Source organism: Colletotrichum aenigma (genome assembly GCF_013390185.1).
Source record: "Colletotrichum aenigma strain Cg56 chromosome Unknown KSG_Cg56_contig08, whole genome shotgun sequence".
NCBI lineage: Eukaryota > Fungi > Ascomycota > Sordariomycetes > Glomerellales > Glomerellaceae > Colletotrichum > Colletotrichum aenigma.
The window spans coordinates 1,221,279-1,237,935 of record NW_023500914.1 but is presented as its reverse complement, the minus strand read 5'-3'; the positions used below and the strand labels follow the sequence as shown (position 1 = coordinate 1,237,935).

The window sequence follows — 16,657 nt, the reverse complement described above, 5'->3', positions numbered from 1 at the left end:
GGCAGTGAATGGAAGCTGTACAGCGCTTTTTGGCTGGCGGGATGGCGGAAAGGGGAGATGTGGTTGTTGCAGAGACGGAGGGGCGAGCTGTCCCTCGGAATTCCGAATTGTTCCTCTCCATTCCCAATTCGATGCTGGAAGGGGAGAGGAGAAGAGATGGCGGCCCCCATTGGATGTCACAGACTTTGTGCAAGCTTGTGCCGGCCGGCCCGCCTCTCTGTGCTTTCACTGTTCCGTCGGTCTCTCCTGCTGTTGCCCAAAACCAGGGACTCCATAAGGTACTTCTCTGCCTTTCTTCCCCTCTTTACCTCTGAACCTTCGTCATTCTTCTCCTCAACCACTATCGATTGAGCATCACAATCACAAACAACACCAAACCTCAAGAAAAACAAATCTGAAATCAGTCAGAATGGTCAAGGCTGGTAAGTTGGACACCTTTATACCAGCACACACACTCCATTTCCCTCCCCTAGTGCAAAGCAGCGGCGCTGGGATGGAGGGGTAACGCAGTCCAACCATCCAATTTGCGCTGGATTGAGCGGGTTTTTGCACGATTCCTGCTGAGCAAACACCCTGATGGCTCCGCGACATGGCCTTGACTGGGAGCAGCTTGCCGCTGGCCAATCTTCAGCCTCGAACGATCTCCATCCTCGTCGTCCCTTGCGTCGTTACTCTTCGATCCGTTTGGCCCGAATTGAGAAGCTCCCGTCGTTCCCGTCGTGGGGAAGCCGGGATGCTGCGTTCCTCTGTGGGAGGACGGGCATGGGGGGATTTGATGAACCGGTCGATCAGAATCAGCTTTGCTAACCTTGATGGCCACAGTCTGCGTCGTCCGTGGTGACTCCAAGGTCACCGGCTCCATCGTCTTCGAGCAGGAGTCCGAGTCTGCCCCTACCAAGATCACCTGGGACATCAGCGGCAACGACGCCAACGCCAAGCGTGGCATGCACATCCACACCTTCGGTGACAACACCAACGGCTGCACCTCTGCCGGCCCTCACTGTAAGTTGGCATACAATGTTACCCGGCGCTCGCTGGAAAATGCGGCACAGTTTGCTGACCACATGGCCGTATCCCTCAGTCAACCCCCACAACAAGACTCACGGTGCTCCCGAGGACTCCAACCGCCACGTCGGTGACCTCGGCAACATCGAGACCGACGCCAACGGCAACTCCAAGGGCACCGTCACTGACTCCCACGTCAAGCTGATCGGCCCCGAGTCCGTCATCGGCCGCACCATCGTTGTCCACGGCGGCACCGACGACCTCGGCAAGGGCGACAACGAGGAGTCCCTCAAGACCGGCAACGCTGGTCCCCGTCCCGCTTGCGGTATGTGCCCGCGAGTATTTCTCTTGAAGATGACAAAAGCTAACAATCCTTTCAGGTGTCATTGGTATCTCCAACTAAGTCTATAGTTACTAAGCTAGCTTTGCTGGATACACTACGTCCCGAGGCGGAGTTTGAGAGTAGCCAAACCATCAGGGGGCTTTCTCAACTCGATACCAGAGCTGTAGTGACGGAATCTAGGCTTTGAAAATGTAGTCTCGGGCTAAGTGTCCAAAATACCTCTTGCAATAAACAAAAATCACCGTAAAAGCTGGTCGCGTGAACGTGTAGCTATTTAGCCATGTTCTGCAGGTGAACAAAACGACGAAGGTGACAAGTAAACCATGGCCAAATACGAACAAGAGGTACCACTAAGAGCAAGAGTTGCCGTGGCATCTTGATAGCTTCCTGCCCACATAGCAGAACTCATGCAGTGCCTGAAGTTCTCGGAACGGAGGTGGGGGCATGGTCCTTGCGCTGTGAGGGGTAAAGGATGACGTGAACACCATCAATGTTGACATGATTCTTAAGTATCTCTTAGCTAAGGCCTCAGTGCTGGTCTTGCACTATTCGTGGAGTTTTGGCAACCTTCATGGGGAGCCCAGAGACATCCAGAAGGCAGATAGGACGCTGTGTCGGTGCATCCCGAGCAGACATGGAACTACTAAATTGACTGCAGCTTCCATTCACCAGGTGTTGAGGGGTCTCAGCTGGGGCGGTCAGTCTGGGGTGAGACGCTTCAGGGAGAAGCTGCGTGGCTGCCCCCTAGCAGCCCCCCGAAAGCCAGCACCAAGAACAGCAGTACCTTACCTAAGGTCGCCTCAACCCCGCTCTCGTCTAGCCGGCCGTGGATGCTACTGGCCGCCGGCTGCCTGCTACCCCTGTCGTCGGGTGGTCCCTGAACCTCCTTTCCCCACACTGCCTGCTCGAGACCGGCCGAAATTGAGGCAAGCTGTCAAAAAGGCGGTACGATTGTCGAACGTTCATCGAACAGTCGCCTTTCCGTACTCTTTCCTCCCACTCCCCCCCTCCGAAAAACATCACCACATCCTCCTCTCTATTCTTCATTTTCTATAGTAAGTCCATGAATTCTGTTTTGTCCCCATTGGTGCTCCTAGCTAGCTTCTGGATGCTGTTCATGGAAGCTACTGCTGGCTGCCGCGCGACCTGCGTCTACCCACGTGAGCTTCTTGAAGCCCCGTCTTGAACAAACAGCCACGATTCGGCTGGGTGTTTGGTTCCAAGACCAGACCATTGAGCTCTTTCGGTCCGCAGTTTTCATGCAGACATCATCCGAAAGCTCATTGTCATACCGTTTTGGAATAATTGCCTGCCAATGTCTAAGACGGCAGGGACGAGACATGGAAACGGTTGCTGCAAACAGCTCGGAAGAACAATGCGCTAACCAGCACAGTTTACCTCTCAGTATCCCAGCCGCTTCTTGATCGCCCATCATGTCGAAAACTTTCTTCGCCAAGGTCAAGAGCGTGCTGAGCGGCGACACTCTGGTTCTTACCGCCCCGAACAACCCCAAAGCCGAGAAGACCGTCTCCCTCGCCTACGTCAGCGCACCCCGTCTGAGCAAGGATGGCGACGAGCCCTATGCCTTCCAGTCAAGAGAATTCCTCAGAGAACTTGTCGTCGGCAAGCAGATCCAGTGCACAGTAGTATACCAAGTAAACTCTGGCCGCGAATTCGTCTCTGCTCTCCTCTCCCGCGATGGTCCCTCCCTTCCCGATGAGGCCATCAAGGCTGGCTGGCTCAAGGTCAGGGAAGAGGCAGGCCGCAAGGACGACGACGAGACGGTCCTCGCCCGCATCGACAGCCTGCGCCAACTCGAGAGCGACGCCAAGGACCAGGGCAAGGGTCTCTGGGCTGGCACTGGTGGCAGCATCGAGGTCCAGAACGACCTCGGCGGCCCCGACTTCATGAAGCAATGGAAGGGCAAGACTGTCGATGGTATCGTCGAACGTGTTCTCAGCGGAGACCGTTTGCTCGTGCGACTTCTGCTTTCGGATAAGAAGCACGTGCAGGTCATGACGCTTCTTGCCGGAGTCCGCAGTCCCTCCACCGAGCGAACGGTTCAGTCCACTGGCCAGACCCAGCCTGCGGAGGAGTTTGGCAACGAGGCCAAGAGCTTCGTCGAGGAGAGACTGCTCCAGCGCCGCGTCAAGGTCGACATCGTCGGCGCCAGCGCCCAGGGCCAGCTCGTTGCTGCTCTGATTCACCCCAACGGCAACAAGAACATCGCCGAGTTCCTCCTGCAAGAGGGTCTGGCGAGGTGCAACGACTTCCACTCCACAATGCTCGGCGAGAAGATGGCTGCCCTGCGCGCTGCCGAGAAGGCCGCCCAGGACAAGAAGCTCCGCCTGCACCAGCACCACGTCGCCAAGGCTGGCGGCTCTCAATCAGACATGATTGTTGCTAAGATTATTGGTGCCGATACCATCATCGTCCGTAACAAGGCCGGCACTACGGAGAAGCGCATCAACCTCAGCAGTGTCCGCGGTCCCCGCACTAATGAGCCCTCCGAGGCTCCCTACAGGGACGAGGCGAAGGAGTTCCTCCGCAAGAAGGTCATTGGCAAGCACGTCCACGTTACCATTGATGGATCCAAGCCTGCTCAAGACGGCTTCGAGGCCCGCGATGTTGCGACCGTTACTGAGAAGGGCAAGAACATTGGTCTCATCCTTGTCGAGGAGGGTTACGCCACCGTTATCCGTCACCGCAAGGACGACACCGACCGCGCCTCCAACTACGATGAGCTTCTCGCTGCTCAGGAGAAGGCCAAGGAAGAGAAGAAGGGTATCTGGTCCGGCAAGGCCCCTAAGCTCAAGCAGTGGGTCGACGCTTCCGAGTCTGTACAGAAGGCCAAGATCCAGCTGGCCACCCTGCAACGCCAGAAGAAGGTTCCTGCCATTGTCGACTTTGTTAAGTCTGGTTCCCGCTTCACCGTTCTCATTCCCCGCGAGGGAGTGAAGCTCACTCTGGTTCTCGGTGGTGTCCGCGCTCCTCGCGCTCCCGGTCCCCGTGGCGAGAAGGGAGAGGAGTTCGGCGCGGAGGCTGCTGACCTTGCAAACCGCCGTCTGAACCAGCGTGATGTCGAGGTTGACATTTACGACATCGACAAGGTTGGTGGATACATCGGTGACTTGTACGTCAACCGTGAGAGCTTCGCCAAGATCCTGGTTGAGGAGGGTCTTGCCTCCGTCCACGCCTACTCTGCTGAGAAGTCCGGAAACGCCAACGAACTGTTCGCCGCGGAGAAGAAGGCCAAGGAGGGCCGCAAGGGCCTGTGGCACAGCTGGGACCCCTCCCAGGACGAGGAGGAGGAGGCTGTCGCTGCTGAGACCACCACCAACGATACCCCTGAGGCTTACGATAACAAGCCCAAGGACTACCGTGACGTTGTCATCACCAATATTGATGGCAATGGCAAGATCAAGATCCAAGAGATTGGCAAGGGCACTGCCGCTCTTACCACTCTGATGAACGACTTCAAGAAGTTCCACTTGGACTCGAAGAACGCGAAGCCCATCAGCGACTCCCCCAAGACTGGCGACTTTGTCGCCGCCAAGTTCTCCGCCGACGGCCAGTGGTACCGTGCCCGTATCCGCTCCAACGACCGCGCGGCGAAGGTGGCCGAGGTCGTCTACATCGACTACGGCAACACGGAGAAGCAGCCCTGGTCTAAGCTCCGTCCTCTGGACCAGGCCCAGTTCACCACCCAGAAGCTCAAGGCTCAGGCCATTGACGCCTCGCTGTCATTCCTCCAGCTGCCCAACGCCCCTCACTACCTCGAGGATTCCATTGGCTTCCTTGCGGAGCTCACTGAGGGCAGAGAGTTGGTTGCCAGCTTCGACTTTGTCGACACCAAGGAGAACTTGAGCTACATTACTCTGTTTGACTATAACGCCAGCGACAAGAAGCCTGGCCCGAACGACTCGCTCAACAAGGAGGTCGTCGCGAACGGCATGGCCATGGTGCCCAAGAAGCTCAAGGCTTGGGAGCGCAGCAGCCAACACGCCGCTTACTTGAAGCACCTTAAGGAGGTCGAGGCACAAGCCAAGGAGGAGAGGCTAGGCATGTGGGAGTACGGCGACATCACCGAGGACTAAGGGATTGTGATACCAAAGGAAAAGGAGGAGGCTGTTTAGGAAAAAGTCATACATAATATGCAATAGCGTTAATGAAGCACAACGCACGGGGCCAAACGAAGCCCTTGTTTTTATTCGCATTCAGCCTCATTTTTCCTTCCCCTCTTGATCACGGCGAGCGAGTGAGCGAGTGCTGCGGTATGGATTTCCGAAGGTAACGGGACTCTGCAGCGTTCCTCGGGGTTACGTAACGTGGAGCCCCCGGTGCGCGGAAGTCGCTTGTCGCGCAAGTTGGCGGTCGGGATCGTCGGCCGGTCGGTTCAATGTTCCATGGCATACACCCCTGCCATGCCCCCCACTACTCGGCCACTCGGCGGGAAACTGGAAGCACGCCGCCCTGCAGGCGAGCGGGCTGTCCGCGCTGCGGCTGACGGGGGGTGGAGGAAAGTGGTGGTGGTGGGAGATGGAATGTCAGAGAATACCGAGACCCGGAGTTTCCTGATACGTGACGTGGACTTGGCGGCTTGCTGCTGTTGTTGCTGGCTGGACCTCTGCTCTGATCTGATCTGACATTGGCGCGGCACAGACTCGCTCACCTTTCCCAAAGATTTCTGCACCGCATATGACTGTGACGAGATATCATTTTGCCGCTTGGCCGTTACTGGATGCGGTTATTGGGTGTAGTTTATTTTGTTGCACAAATGTCGATGGCTGACTGAGGGCCACGCAGCAGCCTCATTTTACGCTGTAAATAGCGCAATGAGATACAACAGCGTCTCCAGCGTCTGTCGGCTGCATGGAGAACGTCGGATAGCGAGCAGGGTGCAGCATGCTCATTCTTTATCTCTCGCGGAAACAGCGAGAGGGCCAAAATAAAAAAGGGAACGGGACCCAACGACGTGATGTCATAAGAGTGGTTCGGAATGACATCAACTGTGGCTATTTTGCTGTTGCTGCAGACTGCGCAGTGGCCTGTGCAGAAAAAGACAGCCTTGAAGATTTGTATCGAGACCAAGGTCCCAAGGCTGTGTAATAAGTGATGGTGGTTTGTCCATGCGTTTTTTTTCTCTCTACCGGCTAAATTTCTGTTGAACGAGGCATGGATGGAGACCCCTCCCTCCTCGCATCGAGGCTTGTTGACTACAGAAAAAAAGTCGCTCGGCTAAACCACGTGTCCGATGTCGCCTTACTGTTGGCCCAAGACGCGAGGGCGAGCGAGAGAACGAGGCAAAGCTCGCCGGGCCACGGACTTTAACCCGGCAGCTGCGGGAGCGCAGCTTGCGTTTTCGTTGTCAGGCGAATTTTTGCGGTGATATTTTCCGCATGTTGTAAGCACCCAGCGGATTATGTCAGCTCTGGAGGCCCTTTGTTCTTCTGGCAGGCCGTTTTGTCACTTTTCTCCGACGCCAGAGACGAGGTAAAATCCGATACAACTCGCGACAAGGCCGAACAAGCGCAGGGTGCCCCGGTCCCGCCTCTTGGTTTTGTGAATATGGAACATGGCTGCTGCAACAGCAACGCCGTAGTCAAGCCGTTATGTGTACTGCAAGACTGCAGAAGAGCAGCCCGTTGCTGCGTCAGGGACCCGGCGGCGGGTATTCTGTGAAGTTTGGAGGTCGCGGAATACTGGGGGTATGACGCCGATTCTGGGTCATGGAGGGGCAAAACTGCTGCGAATGGGGCCCGAGTTACCTCTTGCTACCTGGACTCATTACTCGACGGCCCGCGGTTGGGAAACTTGGACTGAGGAGCGGTTGTATGTACAAAGTGCTCCTGAATCAGGTCTTCACCGAGAGGAAGAGAAAGCGAGAGACTGTCGAGGATCGTTTGATTTGTTTACTCACCTTATCATGGGAAAACCCAGGCCTCGAGACGATGAGGGGTTGCCGTTGCCGTTGCTGTGCGAGAAAAGCGCTGGGGAATCAAGGTGCAGCAGGAGCAGCGTGTTGCAGGGAGAGAGGTGTGGAACACGGAGGGAGGTGGGAGGAGGGACCCCGCTCTCCCAATAATTGTTGCTGAATTGGCCGGAGCACTGGAGTCCGGGGCCTTGCCTCCACCGTCTTGACTGTCATGTCCCGTCAACACTGAAGTCTTGAACCGCTAGAGGGGCACTACCACTGCTAATTGCTCGTTCCCATCCCATCTCTCATAGGTTTGGTGCTCTCTCAGTGCTGGGTAGGTATCAGCGTTCTGCTGCTGTCCCTCAATTTTTGTAGCCACTTCACTCGTGCATGCACCCCCAGAGTGTGGGTCTAAGCTCAACCAAAAGTCTATATATATGTAAATACCTCCACCACCACTACTCGTCATCCCACCTCTTGCATCTCGTCACGTCTCTCAATCCCTCTCGATTTGAATGATCAATCAAACAATCCAAAATGTCTACCTCTCTCGATCAGCTTAAGGCCACCGGCACCGTCGTTGTCTCCGACTCCGGCGACTTCGCCTGTAAGTTACACCGTCGTCACCCCGCCATCGTTACCCCTCCACCCCCCACAACCGTGGCCGGACACACGCTCCTGGCCAGATGAGCTATTTTTCTCATTGCCGCCTCCTGCAACACCACGAACGCAATACCCAAAGCAAAAGCTGACCGCATTTCCAATCGACAGCCATCGCCAAGTACAAGCCCCAGGATGCCACCACCAACCCCTCCCTCATCCTCGCCGCCTCCAAGAAGCCCGAGTACGCCAAGCTGATTGACGAGGCCGTCGCCTTCGCCAAGAAGCAGGGTGGCTCCGTCGACCAGCAGGTCGATGCTGCCCTCGACGCCCTCCTCGTCGAGTTCGGCAAGGAGATCCTCAAGGTCGTCCCCGGCAAGGTTTCCACCGAGGTTGACGCCCGCTTCTCCTTCGACACCAAGGCCTCCGTCGACAAGGCTCTCCGCATCATCGAGGTATGTTTCTTTGTCCCGCAGCGTCTGTCCCGGGGTAACCGGGTTCTAACAAAGAGACACAGCTCTACAAGCAGCAGGGCATCGACAAGGAGCGTGTCCTGATCAAGATCGCCTCCACCTGGGAGGGTATCAAGGCCGCCGAGATCCTCCAGCGCGACCACGGCATCAACACCAACCTCACCCTCATGTTCTCCATCGTCCAGGCCATCGCTGCCGCCGAGGCCGGTGCCTACCTCATCTCTCCCTTCGTCGGCCGCATCCTCGACTGGTACAAGGCCGCCACCAAGAAGGAGTACTCCAAGGAGGAGGACCCCGGTGTCAAGTCCGTCGAGACCATCTTCAACTACTACAAGAAGTACGGCTACAAGACCATCGTCATGGGTGCCTCTTTCCGCAACACTGGCGAGATCACCGAGCTTGCCGGCTGCGACTACCTGACCATCTCCGTACGTTCCGTTCCCGTTACTACTTAATTCGGCATCCAACTAACACTCTCCAGCCCAACCTGCTTGAGGAGCTCCTCAACTCCGACGCTCCCGTCCCCAAGAAGCTCGACGCCTCCAAGGCCGCCTCCCTCGACATCGAGAAGAAGGCCTACATCAACGACGAGTCCCTCTTCCGCTTCGACTTCAACGAGGAGCAGATGGCCGTCGAGAAGCTCCGCGAGGGTATCTCCAAGTTCGCTGCCGACGCCGAGACCCTCAAGGGCATCATCAAGGCCAAGGTCCAAGCATAAATTGCCACAATACCCCAAAAGGCGTGAGCACGCCGAGGAGAGAAAGGAAAGGTGTAACTGGTGCGAGGAGGCAAATTACCCAAATCATGACGTGAGAATGACTTAATGAGACGGATACACACACCCATGGATACAACAGAGGCAAAAAGGGGAAGGCCAGATTGTTGAGGAGGGCGGGCGGTGGATGAATGATATCTTAGAGCGAAGGCAAACATAGCACAAAATCCCGAGATAGATTGCTTGGTTACCAAACCTCTGCGCCCAGCTCTCCGACGAGCTCTTGTGTGTAATCTGACATTTTCCTGCCAAATATATTAGCCGTGATCTAGGATTGAGTATCTGAGTGTGTTGATATGGCATGTACATGTATAAGTCCACCTCGGGATGTCCTCACAAACTTTCACCTGCAGACACTTTCACCTGCAGACGAGGTTGTTGTTCACTTGCATGCATGTCAAACGGCACAGAGTCTAAGCCATCAAGTGAAAGTCGAAAACGCCAATGGTATTACTATGTTCATTAGGATAAGAGCGGGTTTTCCGCCCGTCTTGTCATGACACCCATTTATACAATCCATTCCCCCCGCCCGTCCGGGCCTGGTGGGAGTTTTGTCTCTAATCCTCTCTCTACCTGCTTCCCCGTCGTGGAGGAGCACAGAGAACGTTGTTTTTTTTGCCTTTGTTGGCATGCTTTTCCTCGCATGCTGGTGTCGCGTCTTTTTCATTTCGCTTTCCTTTCTTCCTCGTCGCCTGCTCTATCCAGGGCACACATAAACAAGCCGTCATCACCTGCTCTTCTCCTTCTTGCTCTTCTTGTCCTCCTTCTTGCACTTGATGCTCTTCACCTCGTGCTTCACCCCCTCCGCCGTCGCCTCGATGACCAGCGCGCTGAGCTCCCCGCCGTTGACGCAGCCCGAGTCGAGGCCGAAGGTGTACTTGTCGATGTTGAGGCCCTTCTTCGAGTCGTGGCCGTAGGCGACGGCGGTGCGGGGCTCGTTCTCGGGCAGGCTCTTCTGGTGCTTGTTCCAGGCCTTGGGCCAGCTGCTGGAGCCGTCGCGGCGGTCGGTGGGCACGGCGATGACGCGGTCGTCGGGCTTGCGGCGGCGCTCGTGCTCCTGCTCGATCATGTTGTCGGTGATGCCCGGCGCGGCGGTGTGCGTCTTGCGGTACTCCTCGAGGGCGTTCTTGGCTTCTTGGCGGCGGAGCTCCTCGCGCGGGTAGACGAGGCCGCGCATGTTCATGACGGCCCAGGGGTCCTGGGACTTGAGGGCGAGGCCGGGGACGAGGCCGGCGTGGACGACGACGAGGTTGCCGAGGGACTCGATGGTGCCGGCGTCGAGGATGACGGGGAGGGTGGAGAGCCAGTCGATGTGCTTCTTGGAGAGGGATTTGGCGGTGGCGCGCTCGGCGGAGTCGCCGTGCGGGAAGACGGGGAGCTCGAGGTCGTCGTCGGTGTCGTTGTCGTTATTGTCGTCGCTGTTGTCGTCGTTGTCTTCGTTGGAGGCGGCGGGGCCGTCGACGGGGTTGCCGTGGGCGTCCTCGTCGGCGACGTGGGTCTTCTTCATGTTGCGGTGGGCGAGGAGGACGCGGTCCTCGTGGTTGCCGCGGACGGCGGAGGCGCCGAGGCGCATGGCGAGATCGACGACGCCGCGGGAGTCGGGGCCCTTGTTGACCATGTCGCCGGCGAGGACGAGGTGGTCGCCGCGGGCGGTGTCGAAGGCGAGGTCGGCGAGGAGGGCGTCGAGGGAGGCGCGCATGCCGTGGACGTCGCCGACGATGACGAGGCGGCGGCCCGGGTTCGCGCGGGAGGGGACGTGGCGGTCGGGGAGGGTGCTGATGTGGACGGAGAGGTCGGTGAAGCCCGGGCGGGCGGTCTCGCCGTAGGACATGGGCGCGTCGGCGGGCGAGGGTTTCGGTTTGGGTTTTGACTGCTGGCGGCGGATGGAGGGGAGGTCGAAGGAGGCGAGGCGGGCGGCGGCGAGGAAGAGGGTGGTGATGATGAAGAAGGCCGCTATCAGGATGAGGCCGCGCCGCGGGCGGGACGGGGCTGGGAAAGACATCTTTGCGTCTAAGTGTGCGTGTTCTCCCTGGGCCGGCGGTCTCGCGTGAGTGTAGGCTTTGGCGGAGACGTCAGAGTCGTTCCTCCTCCTGAGGAGTGTGCAGGTTGGCGGAAGATGAGGATCGGGGACTTCGAGGCTGAGGCTCGGTTTGGGTTTGGTGAGGGTGAAGCCTTCCCGTGCGTAGGACCGAGCTAAAGGGGCAAGCTTCGTTTCGGGCGGCTGTTTTCCTTGGGGGCGGCCGACCGTTGAGATTGAGTCTGGTTTTAGGTCGCCTCTGGCTTCGTGTGCCTTATCCCAACGTCGTGGTTTAGGTTAGGGGAAAAGCGTAAATGGGTGCCGATGAAGCCGGGATGGAGGAGTCGGGGGCGGGAGCGGCGCGCGGGTGGGAACAGATGGGATTTTGAGTTGGGTTCCCTCTTTGCCTCTAATCGGATGCGCTTCCTTCAAGGGGGTTGGTTGGTTGGGTGGATTAGGTTATCGTGAAGGCAAAGGGATTGATGTGTGGTTTGGGGCCATATCAAGGAGGTCTGTCGTCGTAATCGTTCGTTAAACCCTGGCGTTTCCGCTTTATTGACCTGGGTTTGGGAAAGGATGAACATAGACGGCGCGCAGGAGGGCGGGGGAACGTGAGAAAAGGACAGGCGCGAGGAGAATGAAAGACAGGTGCAAAAAATAAAGACTATCTCCCAGGCCAAAGGAAAAAGAGGAGGAGGAGGAGTAAGACCAAAAAACCGAGATGCCGTGCAGCAGATTTCGCCAAGGAGAAGAAGGCGGCCGGAGAGCAAATGCCAAAAAAAAAAATGATGCGATGCTCCTTCCTGCTGCTGACATTCTGGATTTGGATAATACGGGGCGCAGGGCCAAGGGGTGTTGAGGGGGCCGCTGCCGCGCTGCTCGCTGTTTACGAACAGCCAAGGGGAGCATTTTGGTGGTGGACTGGGAAAGTCGGCACGCGACGTGGCATGCGACCCCTGTCGTCTCCCGCTGGGCGGTCCGTCAGCGGCGTGTCAACGTCCTCTTCCCAGCTACTGCGTGAGATGCGCTGTAGCCTGTGGAGGATTCGCAGCTGGTCTCGCCCAGCCCGGTCTGATTGGTTTGGGGACGTGATTGCGGCGGGGCGGAAGCGAGCTGGGGAAAAGGGATGTGGTGGATTAGTAGGAACGGATGGGAATTGGGGAGTTCCTCTGTTCGCCTTTTTCGACAGCGACTTTGCTGGGTTCGTCACCGATGATGGGGAAGCATCCCCGGTGCTTAATTTTTCTGCCTTTCGATAATCAACGGCCAAGATAACTCAATTCGTCTTGTGGAGGCTGTAGAAAGTTGGTCCCTATCGCAAACGATCTACAGGGGAGGCTGTGTATCACAGGGCAGGCACTTCCCATTTTCCACTCCGCGAAGATGTTGAACTTGGGCAAAGCAGAGGAATGCCTTGCCTTGCCGTCCTGCCATTGTCTCAGTTCCCAAATTCCGTCCCGTCGCACGCTTACGTATTCCCGCCGCGTTCTGCCCGTATGTCGTGCTACGCTTTCCGCCGCCTGCATGCGCTGTCATTTGTCTTCTGCGCGTGTCCCGCCGTCGCTTCATTGAATACCAAGACCTTGGGTGGTCCTATGCCAAGTACGTCATTGCGGCACGGATGGTTCCTTTGTGAAAGACCCCCTGCCTTTTCCTGCAGTCGGTCTCCTCCGATCTATGCCTTTTTGGAGAGGTTGGGGACTCAGGCCATAGGAGTGTCAGCGGAACAGACTGCGGAGTTAGGATCATCAGGTTGATGATACTGCACTCGAGAGGTCTTGTGTAGTTCACTAGATCGTTGAGACGTTGAAACGTTGTCAAGCGGCTACGAGAACTTTGGGCTAAAGAGTCAACGGGTGCTAGCTTTGCCGCTGTGGTCAGTCCCACGTCTGCACCGCTGAACTCTAACATAGTGGGGGCCGCAGAAAGAAGAAAAGGCATTGCAGATATTCGCAGGGTCTTGCGGATCTCTTTTGAAAATTCTAATTAACATGACATCGTTGAAGAGTCATAGCGTTGACGAACTACCTGTCATTCCCTTTTACCAGATTTCCAGGGAAAAGGCCGCCAAAATGCCCTCAAAACTGTCACTAAAAACTGAAAGACGTAGCAATCCAGAAGATCATGACATCAAGTAGGTACGGATAACTCGTTCAAATAGTCTCAAAAGCAAAAAGTTTTGACCAGCATGGGGGTCGAACCCACAATCTCCTGATTCCACTGTATATCGTAGTCAGACGCCTTGCCATTGGGCCAACCGGCCAAGACAATTGAGAATGCCTGAGGCACCCGTCTTGCTTGCAGGAACCTGCTGTGATTCTAACTAAGTAGCCCCGACAAATTTGTCTGTTTATCTATTACACGTTTTTCATGTCGTTCCTCAGTTTTCACCATCGTCATATAGAAGAAGCATTTTTCAGCTTTCTCTGTATGTTACAACCATTAGTTCAACGCCTATCCAACTTGCTCAAATAACCTATTAGAAGACGCGGGATCGGGGCCAGCGCAGCAAGAATTCCAGTGCTCAACTACCTTGGTGTGCGTCGTCGAAAACATTGGCCCGAAAAAGTTATATGAACAACGTACGATCGCAGCATAGAAGTATAGGCTGAGAATTCAAGGATTTTGTGCTCTTGATCTGTGATGTTTCACTTTGGTGACTTTATCAGAAATTCCAATTAAGGCCGAATTGGTCACTTCACAGGCTCACATGGCTTTTGCCGTTGTTGTGCCTTTAAGCAACCTTAAGTGGTACATAGTCACGTTAAAAGAAGTTTTGCTGAATCCATACAATATAGTTGTTTTGAATTCTCTCTAGCTTAAAGCCTTCCCGAGATCACCACGAATGGGGCCGTCTCTGGCCTTCGTCGTTTCGGCATTCACAACATGGAACAGCCGTTTTGTTCAAGCCATGACCTACTCCGAGTCAACTTCGGTTCATCCTATTTTCCATACAAAGCAATAACGTTCACCTCTTCTGTAAATACCTTAAGACGTTCAGCATACAGCAAGTGGACACCGTTGCAGCCAAGACAACACATCCGGGCAAACGAAGGCTCTTCTCATCGCAGTCCTTGGACCTCGCGGCACAGGCAAACCGACCTTCATCAAGTCTATCACCGACTCTAAGCCATTCCATCTCAGATGAACGCCCAAGCTAGATGCTACGAACCTCAGCCCTGGCAGGGTAGAATACGCCACGTACCGCTTCAACTGTGACCGGCACGAACAGACTGCTACTGTCTGATTGAGTACCCCTGAACTCATACAATCAGACGGCTCAGAACCAGATGCCGCCGAGATTCAATGCATCCAGAGATTCGTGAAGCGCAACAGACGTAAGCTGAGCAGCATCATCCAATTCCATTGTGGCTTTGCAATGCACCAGAGGCAAGTTTGGAACCGTCACATTTCAGCAGTTGAATCCTGCATGCGGGGTCGTAACAATCTTCAGTCATTTCTCCTAACTTTTGCATTCTCTAAGCGTCTACGATTGTAAACCTCAAGTTCAGGTGAGCCTGGTCCGGTTTCAAAGTCGAGTTCCCGGTCAAGTCTAAGCTTGCGTATGACGCCCATATTACCACTTCCTTAATGTTCTTCATGCCCAGTTCTTCTTTGTGCTGAATGAGCATCCAGGCCGTAGAGGCCCCATGAACACTCCCAAGAATTGCAAAGCCCTCCTCAGTGTCCATTGAAAACGTAATACGCTCGTTCCAGGTAGGGATCTTCGGGTGCCCTCCTCTACGTAAAGCTTCCACGACAATCTGGAAAGTCTTATCGTTGAGAATATGTGATCGGAAGACGATCTTTAGACCCTTAATGTCAGAGCCTTTAGCTGAACAGCCGTCTTTCCACTGAAAGTAGGCAATGTCGGACACGGTATCCAGGTCTGGAACGTCTCCACGCCCTATCTCCTTTTTAGCCCAAGAAGGACTGAAGTTTGAATCGAAAATGAACGTGCCGTCCTCTGGGTTGACCACGTTGGAATACTTCCCAAGTGTTGGCTAACTAAACAGTACGTTAGTATGTACGATACACAACCGAGACTCGTGTGATTGAGCCTTACCTGTCCCAATTGACCGTTCGCTAGCCTGAACGGGCGATCGTGAAGAACATGCCAAACCATGTTTAGCGTTGGATGGACAGGATAATCCGGGTCTTTGAATGCTTCGTCGAGAGCGTCCTTGAATGCAGGCCGGTGGCTGCTCATCATGTACGGGTAGGGATTGGGGGTGGGCGACCATCCCCACCTAATCATCTCATTCGAGTTTTGGAATGGGCTGGCAACTGTGACACCGCCATTGAATTCTTGCGCTTGAGTAGGACTCAGTGGGAGGAGATCCTTTAGGTACTGGCCCTTTTGAACACGGCCTTCGTAGGTATCTGGAAACGATGGAAACGGTTGCTTCACTCGCTTGGCGAGATCGTGGCGGGGGAAGAGCGCATTTCTAGTCGCTGGAGTGAGGACTGCTCCAAAAGCTGGTGCAAAGTGAAACAATGATAGATACAAGAACAACAGCCGTAGAATTCCCAACCTAAGAGAGTGAATTGCGGGAGACATTGCTGCAAAGTAAAGACTGACAAGTAGTTGGAAGACGTGGCTGCGGCATGCAGAGCAAGTGGATGCCTTCACATCATGCGCGGCACTGTGTCCTTTAATAGGCAGCTTCAGCCAAGAATGATCAGCTTCAAACGTTCCTGTTGCTAGATGATATCAATTAATTCCCAGACCGGGTAACGTGTATAGGGGTCCGGTGGCGCCGGGCCGGAGTGGCCCGCACCGGAGTGACCCGCCCCCGGAGCGGAGTGGCCGTTCCTTAATGAATTGCGCCAGAATCCCTATCTTGGCACTAATTCTACCTGTCTGAGTGCAGCGTACTGTCAAAGAACCCTCAGCACTCTTTGTATGCTCCCGGGGCCCTGGCGAAGTAACACGGCGGAAAAGCGATTCCGAGGCTCTCGCAGAGCCCGAGAAGAGTTGATCGGGCTTTGGCCCGTAACGGAGTAAATTTAGGGACGTCACTTCCGAGATCAATGCGCGCAGTTGATTAACGCAGTGGGACCTGCAGGAGAGTATGATTCGTTCCAAAACTTTTCGCTATCGAGGCGGGTAGTTGGCGTAGACGACAATGGGGACGACAACGACGACGACGAGAGACGACGACAGGGATAGGAAAACGGATAGGGACAGAGACGACATGGACGACAGGGACGAAAAAAAAATATTGGTACATGAAACAAAGTATTAGACCTATTATAGGTAGTTATCTTCCGGTTCGCTAGACTCTATTCCAATGATGTAAGAGGTAAGTTCTCTGAGAGACTCTTTCTACTGAATTAGGCACATACAATCAGAGCGCTGCGGCTAAGCCAGGTAGGAATGATACTCATGCCGTCGACATCGTTAGATGTGCGTGAGGGTTTGGAGTCAAAAAGATCGAAAGAAGGTCTACTGAAGTAGTAATTTACTTAAGTCAAAGCCGTGAAGTAGTCGTTGAAGTAACCTTGAAAGAGATGAACTTGTCGA

General features: G+C 55.2%; 5 protein-coding genes across 5 annotated transcripts; 3 read left to right on the top strand and 2 right to left on the bottom strand.

Moving 5' to 3' along the window:
* Positions 1 to 409: 409 nt before the first annotated feature.
* CGCA056_v011858 (Superoxide dismutase) lies at positions 410 to 1,408 on the top strand (the record flags this gene model as incomplete). The annotated part of the gene is made up of 4 exons (XM_037327102.1): positions 410 to 422; positions 823 to 1,002; positions 1,082 to 1,330; positions 1,386 to 1,408. 4 exons carry the CDS (start codon positions 410 to 412, stop codon positions 1,406 to 1,408), a joined length of 465 nt encoding a protein of 154 aa, XP_037173884.1.
* Positions 1,409 to 2,781: 1,373 nt separating this feature from the next.
* Positions 2,782 to 5,445, top strand: snd1 (Staphylococcal nuclease domain-containing protein 1; the record flags this gene model as incomplete). The annotated part of the gene is made up of 1 exon (XM_037327101.1): positions 2,782 to 5,445. One exon carries the CDS (start codon positions 2,782 to 2,784, stop codon positions 5,443 to 5,445), a length of 2,664 nt encoding a protein of 887 aa, XP_037173644.1.
* A 2,357-nt stretch (positions 5,446 to 7,802) lies between these two features.
* Positions 7,803 to 9,056, top strand: CGCA056_v011856 (Transaldolase; the record flags this gene model as incomplete). The annotated part of the gene is made up of 4 exons (XM_037327100.1): positions 7,803 to 7,872; positions 8,037 to 8,320; positions 8,383 to 8,766; positions 8,820 to 9,056. The coding sequence occupies 4 exons, from the start codon at positions 7,803 to 7,805 to the stop codon at positions 9,054 to 9,056; spliced, it is 975 nt and encodes a 324-aa protein (XP_037173643.1).
* A 784-nt stretch (positions 9,057 to 9,840) lies between these two features.
* apaH (Bis(5'-nucleosyl)-tetraphosphatase, symmetrical) lies at positions 9,841 to 11,115 on the bottom strand (the record flags this gene model as incomplete). The annotated part of the gene is made up of 1 exon (XM_037327099.1): positions 9,841 to 11,115. The coding sequence occupies one exon, from the start codon at positions 11,113 to 11,115 to the stop codon at positions 9,841 to 9,843; it is 1,275 nt and encodes a 424-aa protein (XP_037173647.1).
* Positions 11,116 to 14,609: 3,494 nt separating this feature from the next.
* CGCA056_v011854 (uncharacterized protein) lies at positions 14,610 to 15,691 on the bottom strand (the record flags this gene model as incomplete). Its single annotated transcript, XM_037327098.1, has 2 exons — positions 14,610 to 15,134; positions 15,197 to 15,691. 2 exons carry the CDS (start codon positions 15,689 to 15,691, stop codon positions 14,610 to 14,612), a joined length of 1,020 nt encoding a protein of 339 aa, XP_037173645.1.
* Between the last annotated feature and the right edge of the window lie 966 nt (positions 15,692 to 16,657).